The 15,622-nt window shown below is 36.5% G+C and overlaps 1 protein-coding gene across 3 annotated transcripts in view; it reads left to right on the forward strand.

Moving 5' to 3' along the window:
- UGGT2 (UDP-glucose glycoprotein glucosyltransferase 2) overlaps positions 1-15,622 on the forward strand; it is a 282,351-nt gene that overhangs the window by 261,231 nt on the left and 5,498 nt on the right. For all 3 annotated transcript variants that reach the window (XM_066236801.1, XM_066236802.1, XM_066236804.1), the window contains 4 exons: positions 5,436-5,618; positions 6,846-7,006; positions 7,633-7,747; positions 11,588-11,704. In XM_066236801.1, the coding sequence (XP_066092898.1) occupies positions 5,436-5,618; positions 6,846-7,006; positions 7,633-7,747; positions 11,588-11,704 (576 nt within the window). The remainder of the gene's footprint in view (positions 1-5,435; positions 5,619-6,845; positions 7,007-7,632; positions 7,748-11,587; positions 11,705-15,622) is intronic.

The raw sequence follows: 15,622 nt of genomic DNA on the forward strand, positions 1-15,622 counted from the left end.
ATAAATGACACAGAGGCTAAAAAAAAAAAAATACAAAAGGTCAATGAAACCAAGAGCTTGTTCCTTGAAAAGGTAAATAAGATTGTTGAACCTTTAATTGGACTCATCAAGAAAAAAAGAGGACCCAAATAAATAAAATTAAAAATTAAAGAGGAGAAGTAAGAACTTGACATCACAGAAATACAAAGGATTGTAAGAAAATACTATTAAATTTATATACCAAGTAATTGGACAAACTAGGCAAAATGGATAAATTCCTAAAGACATAACAGTCTTCCAAAACTGGATCTGAAGGAATCAGAAACCTAAGCAAAGTGATTAAAACAAGTCAAATTGAAACAGCCAACTAAAAACTCCCAGAAAACAAAAGTCCTAGACCAGATGCTTCACAGGCAAATTTTGCCAAATATTCAAAGAAAAATTAACACCTATCCTTCTCAAGCTATTACAAAAAATTCAAGAGGAGCAAAGACTTCCAAGCTTATTTTATGAGACAAGCATTATCCTAACTCCAAAATCAGGCTAAGATACTACAAAGAAAAAAAACTGTAGTCCAATATCCTTGATGAATAGAGATACTAAAAATCTCAACAAAATATTAACAAACCAGATTCTGCAATACATTTAAAACATCATACATCATGATCAAGTGGGATTTATTCCAGGGAGGCAAGGCTGGAACAATATTTGCAAATCGATAAAAGTGATTTATCACATAAACAAAATGACAAAAAGTCACATGATAATATCAATAGATGCAGGAAAAGCATTCAATAAATTCCAGCAATGATTTATGGTAAAAACTCTCAGCAAAGTGGGAATACAGGGAATATGCCTCAACATAATAAAAGTTCATGTATGACACACTGATAGCCAACATTATACTAAATGGGCAAAATTAAGAGTAATCCCCTTAAGATCAGGAACAAGACAGGGATACCCCTTTTTACCACTCTTATTCAACATAGTTCTGGAAGTTCTAGTAATAGAAATCAAATAAGAAGAAGAAATAAAAGGCATCCATATTGGAAAATAAGAAGTAAAATTGTCATTATTTTTTGATGACATGATACTCTAGATAGAAAACCCTAAAGTCTCAATCAAAACACAACTAGAGCTGTTAATGAATTTTCAAGGTGGCAGGATATAAAATTAATCTTCAGAAATCAGTGACATTTTTATATACCAACAATAAATTATCAGAGAAATTAAGGAAACAATGTCCTTCACTATTACAACAAAAATAATAATAATAAAGTACCTAGAAATAAATTTAACCCAAGAAAGTAAAAAACTTGTGCTTAGAAACTTATGAGACGCTGAAAAAAAGAAATTGAGAAAGATACAAACAAGTGGAAGCATATACCGTGTTCATGGATAGGAGGAATTAATATCATTAAAATGTCCATACTACCCAAAACAATCTATAGATTCAATGCAATTCTTATTTAAAAAACCTTTGGCATACTTCACAGGTCTAATATTCCAAAAATATATATGGAACCAAAAAAGAACCCAAATAGTCTCAGTAATCTTGAAAATGAACAAAGTGGGAGGGATCACACTTCCTGATATCAAGTCACCATATTTCCCCATGTATAAGACACACTTTAATTTTAATACATTTTAAAAAAAAGTATTACATAAAGTTACTGAACCCAAGTTTTATTCATCGTAAAAGTCATACAACACCTCATCACTGTCAAAACTCCCATCCTTTGGCTTGTCCTCATCTGTGTCTGATGACGAATCACTGTCTTCATATATTGCCTCGTCCTCAGTTCCATCTATGGCATTTGAAATGCTACACTTCTTAAATGATTTAACAATTATCTTAATCTTGATAGTATCCCAAGATCTTTTCACCCAGGTACAAACTTCTCCTGTATTGGTTTCTTCACTCTTCCTGCTGGTGTCAAATTGTCTACAACAATGAGCACAAAAACAGGGCAAAATAGTGAGAAATGCAAGTAAAAAATATCTACAACCACTGTTTAAGATGCTCCCAGTTTTTAGATCCCAAATTTTTCGAAAAAGGGTACATCTTATACATGGGGAAATATGGTATATTACAAGGCCATTATAATCAAAACAAATTGATACTGACATAAGAATAGGCACACAGATCAATGGAACAGAACAGAGAACCCAGAAATAAACCCATGCAGGAGAAGGCAAGAGTATACAATCGAGTAAAGATAATCTCTTTAATAAATGGTGTTGGGAAAATTGGACAGGTATATGCAAAAAAATGAAACTAGACTACCAACTTACGCAATTCACAAAAATAAACTCAAAATGGATGAAAGAATTAAATATAACTTATAAAACCATAAAATTCTTGAAACATAGACAGTATACTCTCTGATAGCTCTTGTAGCAATATTTTTGCCAATATATCTCTACGGGCAAGTGAAATAAAAGACAAAGTAAACAAATGGAACTAGATCAAACTGAAAAGCTTTTGCACATCATTAACAAAATAAAAAGACAACCCACTCAATGGGAGAACATATTCACTGATGCGTCTGATAAGGGTTTAATAACCAAGATGTATAAAGAACTTCTAAAACAACACCAGGAAGGTGAACAATCCAGTTAAAAAATGGGCTACGGACCTGAATAGACACTTATCCAAAGAAGACATACAGATGGCCAATAGGCATATGAAAAAGTGTCCATTGTCACTAATCATCAGAGAAAGGCAAATGAAAACCACATTGAGATACCAATTCACACCTGTTGTAATGGCTGTCGTTAACAAATCAACAAACATCAAGTGCTGGGTTGGCAACGGTGTGGAGAAAAGGGGACCCTCCTGTGCTGCTGGTGGGAATACAGACCTCTGCAGCAAATACTGAAAACAGTATGGCATTTCCTCAAAAAATTAAATATGGAACTTTCTTATGACCCAGCTTTCCCGCTTTTAGGAATATATCCTAAGAATCTCAAAACACTGATTCAAAAGAAGATAAGCACCCCCATGTTTATTGTAGCATTGTTTACAATAGCCAATATATGGAAACAGCCCAGGTGTCCAATATTGGACAAATGAATTTAAAAGCTGTGGTATATATACATGATGGAATACTACGTGGCCATTAAAAGAGAAATTCTTACCTTTTGCAACTGCATGATTGGACCTGAAGATTATTATGGTGAGTGAAATAAGCCAGACAAAGATAAATATCATATGATCTCACTTATATGTGGAATCTAATGAACACATATAATAAACAGAAACAGAGGTGGGATCACAAGGAACAGGACAGCTGTCAGAGGGAAGTAGAATGAGGGAACAGGATCAAAGAAGGTGAAATTATTAGCCAAATTATTTAAAGGTAACATATAGATACAAATAGATGACAGGGCAGCAAGTCGCAGAGGAAAAGAGGGAATGTAGGTAGGATGAGGGGTAACGGGTGAAATGGAAAGAGACTTTGGGGTATGGGGGGCACAGTGCGGTGGGTAGAGGATGTTATATTGAGTGGGATATTTGAAACCATGTTAAATTTTAAAAATAAAAAGGTTTAAAAATAAATATAAAATAAAATAAAATTTGACAGTAAAAAATATGTGCAGCTTGACCTGTAGTGGTACAGTGGATAAAGTGTTTGTCTGGAATGCTGAGGTTACAGGTTCCAAACCCCAGGCCCAAACCCCAGACTTGCCCAGTCTAGGCACATAAGGAAAAGCAACTATATCGAGACAATATGAACACTTTACCATAGTTTGATAGTACCAGGAACAATAAACTTTTTTACTTTAAATCTTTGCTAAATTATATCTATCTAGGGGATAATCCTTTCCTGTCCAGACTATGTAAAATTGCAATCCCTTTTGATCTGTTACTCTATTTCCCTTACTTTTTTATTTTTTTTCATAACACCATCTTCTGTAGATAAATTACTAACTTCTTTTGTCTTCTACCTATTAGTTTGTGAGGGCCATGATTTACATTTGTTTTGTTCACTGCTGTAACACTATAGCCTAGAATAGTGCCTAGTATATAATGCATGTTGGGAGAATATATATATTTGCTAAATAAAAAAAGATTTTTAAATTTCTTCTCATTTTTTTTAATTTTGAAACTAAAGCAATTATTTCCAGAAACTGGTGTAACCATAATTTCATATTAATTCACTGATGCTTACAGTAAGGAATATAATTTAAATCTACATTGTTCTTATAAAAGCAGGGAGAAAATTAAGTATATAATTAGAAACTGGGTACAGATGAAAACTAAGGAGATGAATGCATATTCTGCAATTACTAACCCATTTTCATTCTTCACGTCTTTATCATCCTTCATCTCAGTTTTGGAAGGTGTTAAGCCAAACTTAACCAACACTGATTCTTTAACTGTTCCGATGTAAATAGAAATAGATACTCTAAGCCAGTGATCCCCAACCCCCGGGCCACGGACCGGCACCAGTCTGTGGGCCATTTGGTACCGGACCACAGAGAAAGAATAAATAATTTACATTATTTTCATTTTATTTATATTTAAGTCTGAACGATGTTTTATTTTTTAAAGTGACCAGATTCCCTCTGTTACATCTGTCTAAGACTCACTCTTGATGCTTGTCTCGTAAGTTCGACAATTATATTTTAAAATACCACAGTTTTTACGCCAGTCACATAATTTTATTTTGTGCATTTATCCATCCCACCCTAAAAGCCGGTCCGTGAAAATATTTTCTGACATTAAACTGGTCCGTGGCCCAAAAATGGTTGGGGACCACTGCTCTAAACCTTAAGACACTAAGTCAGATATCAAATATTCAGACCACAATAACTATCTTGTATTTTTAATCACTAAATTAGTCATAAATCTCAAACGTGAAACTTATAGAGAATCTAATGTATCAATTTACAACTCATTTTATGTTTTTTGGACATCCTTATCATCTTTGTATCTCTGACAAACACGGTGGTATATACAGGGTGGGTCAAAAGTAGGATTACAGTTGTAAATATGTAAAACAGAGTTTATTGTTGTATTAATTATTGTATTTTCCATAGAACAATTGTAAACCTATGTTTGCTCCACCTCAATTAGAAACTGATTGCATAGGTGTTCCATAATCCAGAGGCTTTCCTTTCTAAAGTCAAATGTTCTCAAATCAAATGTTAGTTGTAAAAATATGAGAACATCTGTCTTAGTTAATAACCTTTCTAACTAATATAACTATTTTTAATGTCGTTATGTAGTTTTATGTATACTTGTCTCTTTATATTTGCCAGCATTTTCATATTTCTTGTTCGTAGGTATATAGAAGTTAGTAGGTGTATAGAAGTAGCATTAACACTTGTGAATTTTTAGCAATTTTATAGTAAACTCTACCTTTTAAAATAATTTTTTCCTTTAAAACAAAAACTACTTTTTCTTCCTTGAACGTATTCTTTGATTTGTGTGTGTGTGTCTTTTTTAGGAGGTAATTCCTCACATGGCTAAGGAATATGGATTCCAGTACGAACTAGTCCAATATAAGTGGCCACGTTGGCTTCACCAACAGACGGAAAAACAAAGGATTATTTGGGGTTACAAAATTCTTTTCCTTGATGTCCTTTTTCCTCTAGCAGTGGACAAAATCATTTTTGTTGATGCTGACCAGGTAATAAGGTTAACTATTATTTTTATTAGTAAACATTTCTATCCTTTTGAGCGTAGGAACTCAATTTATGTTGCTGGTATTTACTGTTATCTTTGTTGCCAGGTTACATAAGCATGTAAGCCATGATTATGATATAAAAGCAAAGATCTTTTAAAAAAAACTCAGAATTCCAGGAGAATTGAAGGCATTGCAAGAAATATCATTTGTTATTTAGGACATAGCAGTTTTCTCTCTGAAGTAGTAATTTTTGTAATTTGGGTAATTAAAAATAAAAGATACTTAGTTATAATAAAAGTTATCTGAGTTCCTATGAATATGAGCTGATATTTGTAAAAAATCAACTATTCTTGCTGGAAAGTTAGCAACTATACATATTTTTCTTCTCATTGTTCCACCTTAAAAAACATTCTTTGGCATTTACGCAAAAACCAAGTTCTCATTATTTTATGTCAATATTAATGTTATATAAATTAAATGCACAAGTTAGTATTTATATTTAGGACAAAAAGTATATTTTCAAATTTTATGTTATATTTTACTTATATTGTAAACTCTATTTTTTGTATTGTTTTCCAAGTCAGCAGATGTGAATTATTACCATTAGAAACTAAAGGAACAGGCAGATATGGGTGGTGAACTAAGCATTTGCAAACATAATGACAATATTTCTCCTACCTGTCCACAACATATACAGTGATATTTTTCAAGCAGGCTAGAGTCTATTAAAAAATGAAACATAAAATAAAAAAAAAATTATTAATGAAACATGCAAACATTATTGCATTAAAGCCATTGAAGCTAACCAGGGGATTTTTCTTTATGATTCAAAATAATATTTGCCAACATACAATAATAGAAATTTATCATAAAAATGATTTCAAATTATTAATCCATACCTTGAGAAAGAAACTTGGAGGTATGCACTTGTCTAATATTTAGTGCCTTCCCAAAATACATTTTGTTTAAAGTATATGATGAAAATGATGTAATAAATCATTCTTATTCATGAATAAGACCTCTGTCATATAAAGTAGGTATATAAATTTTAGGTTTCTCTTAGTCTATGAGGGCGAGAGAAAGAAATAGTAACTTAGTAGACTCGTGTTACGTGAGGACTGGGAGGAAATGCAGCGCTCTGTATTTCTGCAATAAAGTAACGATTTGAGATTCAGATGAAAGGAGCTTATATTATTTCCTAGTCTTCATCAGAAAAACTGTATTATTTAGATTGTGCGACATGACCTGAAAGAGCTTCGAGACTTCGATCTGGATGGAGCCCCTTATGGGTATACTCCATTTTGTGATAGCCGCACTGAAATGGATGGGTATCGTTTCTGGAAAAAAGGATATTGGGCATCACATCTTTTAAAAAGGAAATACCACATCAGGTAAGAAAGTGTGTACTCTTACCCTTTAGTAAATAAATAACTTTGAATTACTGATATTCTTTTCTCGTAGAAATTATACAATAATGTCAACCAACTACATAGAGCTATTGCATGCCAGTCACTCTTATAAGACTTTACATATATTGACTCACAAAACCTTTATGACAATCTTTTGAGGCACTGTTATTATCCCCATTTTATAGCTGTGGAAACTGAGGCATACAGCACTTACGTGACTTGCTCAGCTTACATAACCAAACCAAGTTAAACCCAAGTAATATGGCTCAGGTGGTATTATCCTAACTACTAAGAAAGATTTAAATTTTGTCAGATTACAAAATGGAGATACTGTCTTCAGTCTTTTACTGTTTCGTCATGCCATGAGTTTCATGAGATCTTGGAAAAATCTGAGGTGACTCTAAGAGGATCTGGATCCTAACAGTAGAATAACAAACTTCAGACCCCTTGGAAATAGTATTAGATATTGGGAGCAAATTTATGAAAGGATTCATTATTATTAGACCCAAGGATATTTATGGTTAATGTCATTACAGTAGACAAACACTAGGGGGAAGTAAAAATCTATAAACAACATAGAGTATCAAGGAGTGCTCATTTTTTGGCAGTGCTTTATACGTTGTGGATCTCAAGAAGTTCAGGAGAATCGCAGCAGGTGACAGGCTCCGGGGCCAGTACCAAGCTCTCAGTCAAGATCCAAACAGTCTTTCAAACCTAGATCAGGTAAGTAAAATGTTCGCGGAATAATTTTCAGTATATAGATGTAGACTGCTCCTGCTCCCTGCTCTTAAACTTTCAGCTTCTTCTCTTTATAAAATTCTCTATTGGATATCTAGACTTATATATAATTTTTTAACGTCAAGCTCAACATTTTAAAAATAATAGTATTTTATCATCACTTTTCCATTCTAAAACCTCTTCTTCCCACTATATACCTTCTCGTACCCTATCTTTTTCTTACTCATTTCCATCATCATTTAAACATGTCTCTGATCTTCAAAACAGTTTTCCTCCTGTGCCCCATCTGTCTTCTGCCTCACATTTCACCTAGCAGACACTTTTTTTCTTCATATCCCACTAATTAAAACTACAGTGAATAATTCTACACACCCATTTGAATGGTTAACTTTAAAAAGACTGACCACACCAAGTGCTAACAAGGATGTACAGTGGCTAGAACTTGCATACATTGCTGATAGAGAATGAAAACAATATAACCATTTTGGAAAATAAGTAGTTTTGCGATTTCATATAAATTTAAATATACACCTACCATATGATCAGTCTTTCCACTTCGAGGTATTTACCTAAGAGAAGTGAGAATTGTATAGAAATGTATCTACACAAAGACTTTTGCATATTTGTGTAATTGTTCAACAGCACTAAGGTCCCCCTTTAAGATGAATATTCATGAGGTTAAAGTGAAAGCAGCATGGTTTGTGTGTGTCTGTGTCTGTGTTTTGCAAGCCATGTTTAGTTGCATGGGTGAGAGTGCGGAGGTTTGGATTTAACCAGGACTATAATTTTGCCAAGTGAGTACAACTAAATGACACAGGTAAGATAGTCAAAAGTGTGTTCAAAGGTTTAACTGGAATGACTAACCATGGAAATTAACTCTATAAGGAAGGGAGTGAAGACATTAAGGGATGAGGGACAATGAAATAGTGGTGGGATCAGCTGATTGAAGGTTCAAATTGTGGTCAAAGGATATTGATATCTGAATAGTAGATAGAGTGAGCTGAAAATCAGAGGTTGTCAGGGAGTGGGATCATGAATTTGAAATTATAGAGGATTTGGCTGGAGCATGACCAGGGAGAAAGTGGCTGAGATAAGATGACAGACTTATCTAAGAAAACAGTTTTAGAAGGAACAGCGAAGCTTTTTTTTTTTTTTTTTTTTTTTTTTAAAGAGACAGAGAGTCAGAGAGAAGGATAGACAGGGACAGACAGACAGGAACGGAGAGATGAGAAGCATCAATCATTAGTTTTTCATTGCACATTGAGACACCTTAGTTGTTCATTGATTGCTTTCTCACATGTGCCTTGACCACGGGCCTTCAGCAGACCGAGTAACCCCTTGCTGGAGCCAGTGACCTTGGGTCCAACCTGGTGAGCTTTTGCTTAAACCAGATAAACCCGCGCTCAAGCTGACGACCTCAGGATCTCGAACCTGGGTCCTCGGCATCCCAGTCCGACGCTCTATCCACTGTGCCACCGCCTGGTCAGGCCAGCGAAGCTTTTTATAGACATTTTTAGAGCAGTATTAGTTTTATAGTAACAAAAATGAGCAGAGAGTACAAAGAATTCCCATATTTATGGGTTCTCTATTCTATTCCATTGGTCTGTTTGTCTATTCTTTTTTCTAATACCACATTTTCTTCATTACTATAGATTTTATAGTAAGACTATTAAGTTCAATAGTAAAAGTCTTCTGACTTTGTTGTTATTCTTCAATATTGTGTTGTCCTGGATTTTTTTTTTATTTTGCCGTTGCATATAAATTTTAGAATCAGTTGGTCAATATTCACAAAATAATTTGCTAGGACTTTTATTGGGATTGCATTGAATCAATAGATCAATTTGAGAAGAATTGACACCTTATTAATATTGAGTCTTCCTATTCATGAGCATGGGCTATCTTTCCATTTATTTAGACCTTCTCAGATTTTATTTATCAATATATTATAATTTTCTTTCTTCATGTGGAAGAACATATTTTGTTATATTTTTATCTAGGTTTATTTTGGGGAGTTATTTTTTGTTTGTTTTAATACTAATGGAATGGTGTTCTTTAATTTAAAATTTTTTTTTATGTGAGAAGAGAGGAAATAGTGATACAGATTCCCTCAAGTGCCCCAACAGGGATCCACCTGGCAATCTAATTAGGGCCGACGCTTGAATCAACTGAGCTATTTTTAGAACCTGAGACTGATGCACTCGGACCTACTAAGCTATCCTCTGTGCCCTGGGCCAATGCTCAAACCAGTGGAACCACTGGCTGCAGGAGGGGGAAGAGGGAGAGAAGGGCGAGAGGGAAGGGGAGAGAAGCAGATGGTCGCTTCTCTTGTATGCCCTGACTGGTCATTGAACCCAGGACATCCATACGCCAGGGTGACACTCTATCCACTGAGCCACTGGCCAGTGCCTAATTTCAAATTCTCATTGTTCATTGCTGGTATGTAGCAACTGACTTCTGTATATTAACCTTGTATCTTCTAACCTTGCTATAATTCTTTATTAGTTCCAGAAGTTTTTGTTTGTTTGTTTGTTTGTTTGTTTTTATTCTTAGGACTTTCTGCATAAGCAATTCTGTTAACCTGCGAACAAAGACAGTTTTATTTCTTCCTTTTCAGTTTGCATACCTTGAATTTCCTTTCCTTGTCTTGTTGCATTAACTAATACTTCCAGTATTGATATTTAATAGGAGTGAGAGAAGAACCTTAAAATTATGAATCTTGGAGCTTGAGACAGCTAACATAGGTACCCCTGTGCACTCTCAAAGAGAGAAGCAGCATGCCCTTTACTCTGGAATGTGAACCCACAGTATCTGGGGAGAAGAAGGAAAGGTCTCTATATCCCCTGGCATATGAATGAATATCTCTGGGAAAGGTGTCCTAAATTTCTCCAGAGGTCACTATCTTTAACTTACTGGGCTTGTTTGCCATTTAAATATCCTTTAACTCAGGTGCCAGCAATCTTTGCTTAGAAAGCCCTGAGCATGCAGAAATGTGAAAATATTCCTGGAACATTGTTTTCTAATAGGGAAATTAAAGGTCACCTCAGTATCAGAATGTGGCAGTGACTGACATAAACAGTAATAGCAAGCACATTGTGAGTGATTAATACTGGTGTTTCAAGGGAGATAACCTGGGGAATGTGAAGTGCTGGGTTTCTGGGCTTCCCTCTTCTGCCCACTTGATGCTAGGGGTCAAGTCCAAGGCAGGTGTGGACTTAGTTCCGGTCATGGGTTCATTCATGACACAAAATGATTGGGTCAAGTTATATATTTAAAGCTTAAAAATAGATCTCAGATTTACATGTTTTTTAAGGATATGTTTATAATCTAAATGACATCTTCAACTTCTTTTGTCTGATTCTAATCTCTATATGTCTTTGTTTAAATCTTTTTTTTTTTCGTTGCGACACCTTAGTTGTTCATTGATTGCTTTCTCATATGTGCCTTGACCGCGGATCTTCAGCAGACTGAGTAACCCCTTGCTCGAGCCAGCAACCTTGGGTCCAAGCTGGTGAGCTTTTTGCTCAAGTCAAAAGAGCCTGCGCTCAAGCTGGCGACCTCGGGGTCTCGAACCTGGGTCTTTCTGCATGCCAGTCCGATGTTCTATCCACTGCACCAAGAGGGAAAGGGGATGATAGGATGGGATAAACCTGAAGGGAAGGGGGGAGGGCGCTGTAGGGAGGGGACAACGGAGATGTTGAGGGGAACAGGGGGGAGGGGGGATTCATTTGGGGTGACCCTAGAATCAATGTAAACACAATTCATTAAATAAATAAAAATGCTAACCAAAAAAAAATTAACAAAAATAATCTTTTTTTTTTTCTGTAGGATCTTCCCAATAATATGATTTACCGAGTTGCCATTAAGTCTCTTCCTCAAGATTGGCTGTGGTGTGAAACCTGGTGTGATGATGAATCCAAAGAAAGAGCCAAAACAATTGATCTGGTGAATATCTGTGGTTCTTTCCATTTGTGTATAAGCAGATATGAAAATGTTCAAATAGAAATATTTTGTGTTTTACAAATGGAATGGCACATACAAGTACACGGCTGTGTCAGGGGTCCCCAGGTTCACCCCCAGGTTTGATGATTCATTAAGAGGACTCACAGACTGAGAACACAGTCTTGCTCATGGCTATGATTTATTCCAATGAAAAGGTATAAAACAAAGGCAACAAAGGGAAATGGTGCATGGGGTCCAGTCCAGAGAAAACCAGGCGTGGGCGTCCAAGAGTCTTCACCCTATGAAGTTCCACAGGACAAGCTTAATTCCTTAAGCTATGAAAATTTTCATAACACATGCAAAATGTTGTCTACCAGGGAAGCTATTAGAAACGAAATGCCCAGGATTCTTATTGGGGACTAGTCAGATAAGTAACCCCTCTGCCTGGCACATACCAACATTCCCACCATCTAGAAGGAAAGTGGGCATTCAGCATAAAGCATACTGTTTGCTCAGATTAGGTACAGTGAGCCGTTCCTATTGGGGAGTGGTGGGAACACTTCTGAAATACATGTCCCCAGATGCCAGCCAAGGGACAACCTTGCAAACAGGCCTTTCTAAGAATAGGAACCTTAGGCTGGCTATGTTAACTGTTTTCTGCACAAGGGCTTTTGAAAGAAAGGCCATGAGCTGACAGAAATGTTCATTAGTAAGCTATCATATTAGTATGTCATCAACTTAATTCTCCTGCAAATATATTCCCCAAATAATAACCAAAATAATTGTCTCTACCCAAATTATTCTATACATGTCTATTTTATTCCTTGTTTTTGAGAAATAAGTTTATTTTCATTTTAAGCAATTTAATTATGCTACAGTTTCACTCTCCTAAGCAGGAAATATTTCAAACTACAGTAATTTATTTATTGTCTAAAACACATGTTCAAATACTATATTGTCTTTAACAGTTACAGGATATTATCATTTATTTTCTGACTATATTGTTTTTATGTGCTAATTTAAGTATAAAATAATTATTTATAAGATATTCCCTGAAGAATAAACTATCTAAATTTTAGAATTCATACAGTTTTGAACAAAATAAGACAGAACAGTAAAATATAAGGATGTTTTTCCAGATATGTATAGAAATGTATAGAAAAAAAACGGTAGCATGCCAACATGTTAGAATGCAATTATAGATGATAGAATGAAGCAGAAACAAATAAGATGGTATTATTAAGAAAGAAGCAAGAAAGTTTTTTGTATTGAATTTATTGGTATGACAGGTAACAAAACCATACAGGTATCAAATGTACAACCCAACAAAAGACCATGTGCATAATTGTATTGTGCACCCATCACCACAGTCAAGTCTCTCCATCCCCATTATCTCCCCTCTGCCCTCTTCCCCTCCCCCACCCGCTTCTCTCTCTGGCTCTCACCATACTGTTGTCTGTGTCTGTTTTGTATATATACATTGTTTTTGCTTAATCCCTTCACCTTTTTTCACCAAGCCCTCTAGACCCCTCCCCTCTGACGTGTCAATCTGTCCCATGTAACCATGCTTCTGTTTCAGTTTCATTTGTCAGTTTATTTTGTTCATTAGATTCTACATATAAGTAAAATCATACGGTACTTGCCTTTCTCTGCCTGGCTTATTTCACTTAGCATAATAGTCTCCAGGTCCATCCATGCTGTCACAAAGGTAACATTTCCTTCTTTTTATGGCCAAGTAGTATTCCATTGTGTAGATGTACCACAGCTTTTTTTGTTTGTTTGTTTGTTTTTTTTCATTTTTCTGAAGCTGGAAACAGGGAGAGACAGTCAGACAGACTCCCGCATGCGCCCGACCGGGATCCACCCGGCCCGCCCACCAGGGGCGGTGCTCTGCCCCCCAGGGGGCGATGCTCTGCCCATCCTGGGCGTCGCCATATTGCGACCAGAGCCATTCTAGCGCCTGAGGCTGCGGCCACAGAGCCATGCCCAGCGCCCGGGCCATCTCTGCTCCAATGGAGCCCTGGCTGCGGGAGGGGAAGAGAGAGACAGAGAGGAAAGCGCGGCGGAGGGGTGGAGAAGCAAATGGGCGCTTCTCCCGTGTGCCCTGGCCGGGAATCGAACCCGGGTCCTCCGCACGCTAGGCCGACGCTCTACCGCTGAGCCAACCGGCCAGGGCCGCTTTTTTTTATCCACTCATCTAACTGATGAGCACTTGGGTTATTTCCAGATCTTGGCTATTGTTTCATCGTAAATAGTGCTGGAATGAACATAGGGGTGCATATATTCTTTTGAATTAGTATTTCAGGATTATAAGCAAGGGAGTTTTCTAAAGAGAAATCAAGAGTATTACTGAACCTAGCTATGATATTGTTTAAGGTTGTGTAGTAACATAAAAGGTTGTGACTAATATCTTAGTGACATAGGTCTCCTTGGGATCTTTAGGAGTACTTGGGTTACCTTGAGCTGCTTTAACAAATCCCCAAATTTCAGTGGTTCCAAACTGACCCAAGTGCAGATCTAAGTGGGCATCCTTTCGGGAAACTTCCCTGTATCTCATAATTCAGGGGCCAGACTCTATCCAACTTGTGGCTTGCATCCTCTAGGGCAGCGGTTCTCAACCTGTGGGTCGCGACCCCAGCGGGGTCGCCTAAAGCCATTGGAAAATACATCATGCATATCAGGTATTTACATTCCGAATCATAACTGTAGCAAAATTATAGTTATGAAGTAGCCACCAAAATTATTTTTTGGGTCACCGCAACATGAAGAACTGTATTGCAGGGTCACGGCATTAGAAAGGTTGAGAACCACTGCTCTAGGGTCCTCTCATCAGCTGTATCCATCTGTCAGTATGGCGGTCATGTGGCCATTGAGCACTTAAAATGATGCTAGTTTGAACTGAGATGTGCTGTAAATTGTAAAATACATACCAGATTAGGAAGACTCAGTGCAATAAAAAGAATGTTATATTGATTACATATGGACTGATAACTGATAACATTTTGGACATATTGGGTTAAATAAAAGGGGGTATTAAGTTTTATTTTACTTGTTCCTTTTACATTTTTACATGTGGCTACTAGAACATTTTAAATTATATACGCAGTTTTCGTATTTCTGTTGGGTAGTATAATCTGGAGTAAAGGAAAAAAAGGATTGTGGAGAATGCATCCTGACTCTTAAAGGCCTTGGCCCCATGGTGGGACTTGCTCATGTGGCCACATGGAGATGTAAGAAGAACTGAGAAATGTCATTCCTGGATGGTCAGCTACTTCCTAACATAAGTCTGCATAGGAAAAGGACAGATGATTTTAGTGGACTTGAAATAAAAATGAGAGTACATGCAACCCTGGCTGGGTAGCCAGTTGGTTAGGATGTCGTCCCAATATGCCAAGGTTGCAGGTTCGATCCCTGATCAGGGCACATATAAGAATCAATCAATGAATGAATAAGAGGAACAACAAATCGATGTTCTCTATCTCCCCCACTTCCTCTCTCTCTAAAATCAATCAATCAATAAAAATGTCATTTTAAAAAGAGAACATGCTACTTGGAGCTAGCTCCTTGGGGGAAAAGTTAAGGGAATGCAGAAAAATCCCAAGGAAATAGCATAAGGGGAAGGAAAAGCACGAATAATGTATCAAAAGTAAGACCCTATTTCAATAAAGATTTCTCAATTAAGTCATTATTGGCATTTTGGACCACATAATTTTTTGCTGTGGAGCTGTCCTGTGCATTATAGAATGTTTAGCAGCAACCCTGGCCTCTATCCACTAGATGGCAGTAGCACCCCACCACCCCCTTGTAATGACCAAAAAAAAAAAAAAAAATTGTCTCCAGATCTTGCCAAAGCTCCCTTGAGGGGCATTATAGCCCCCATTTAAGCACCACAGCTACAGATTGGGGCGGGGCTTGTAGCAC

This window comes from Saccopteryx bilineata, chromosome 6 (genome assembly GCF_036850765.1).
Source record: "Saccopteryx bilineata isolate mSacBil1 chromosome 6, mSacBil1_pri_phased_curated, whole genome shotgun sequence".
In the NCBI taxonomy this organism is placed as follows: Eukaryota; Metazoa; Chordata; class Mammalia; order Chiroptera; family Emballonuridae; genus Saccopteryx; species Saccopteryx bilineata.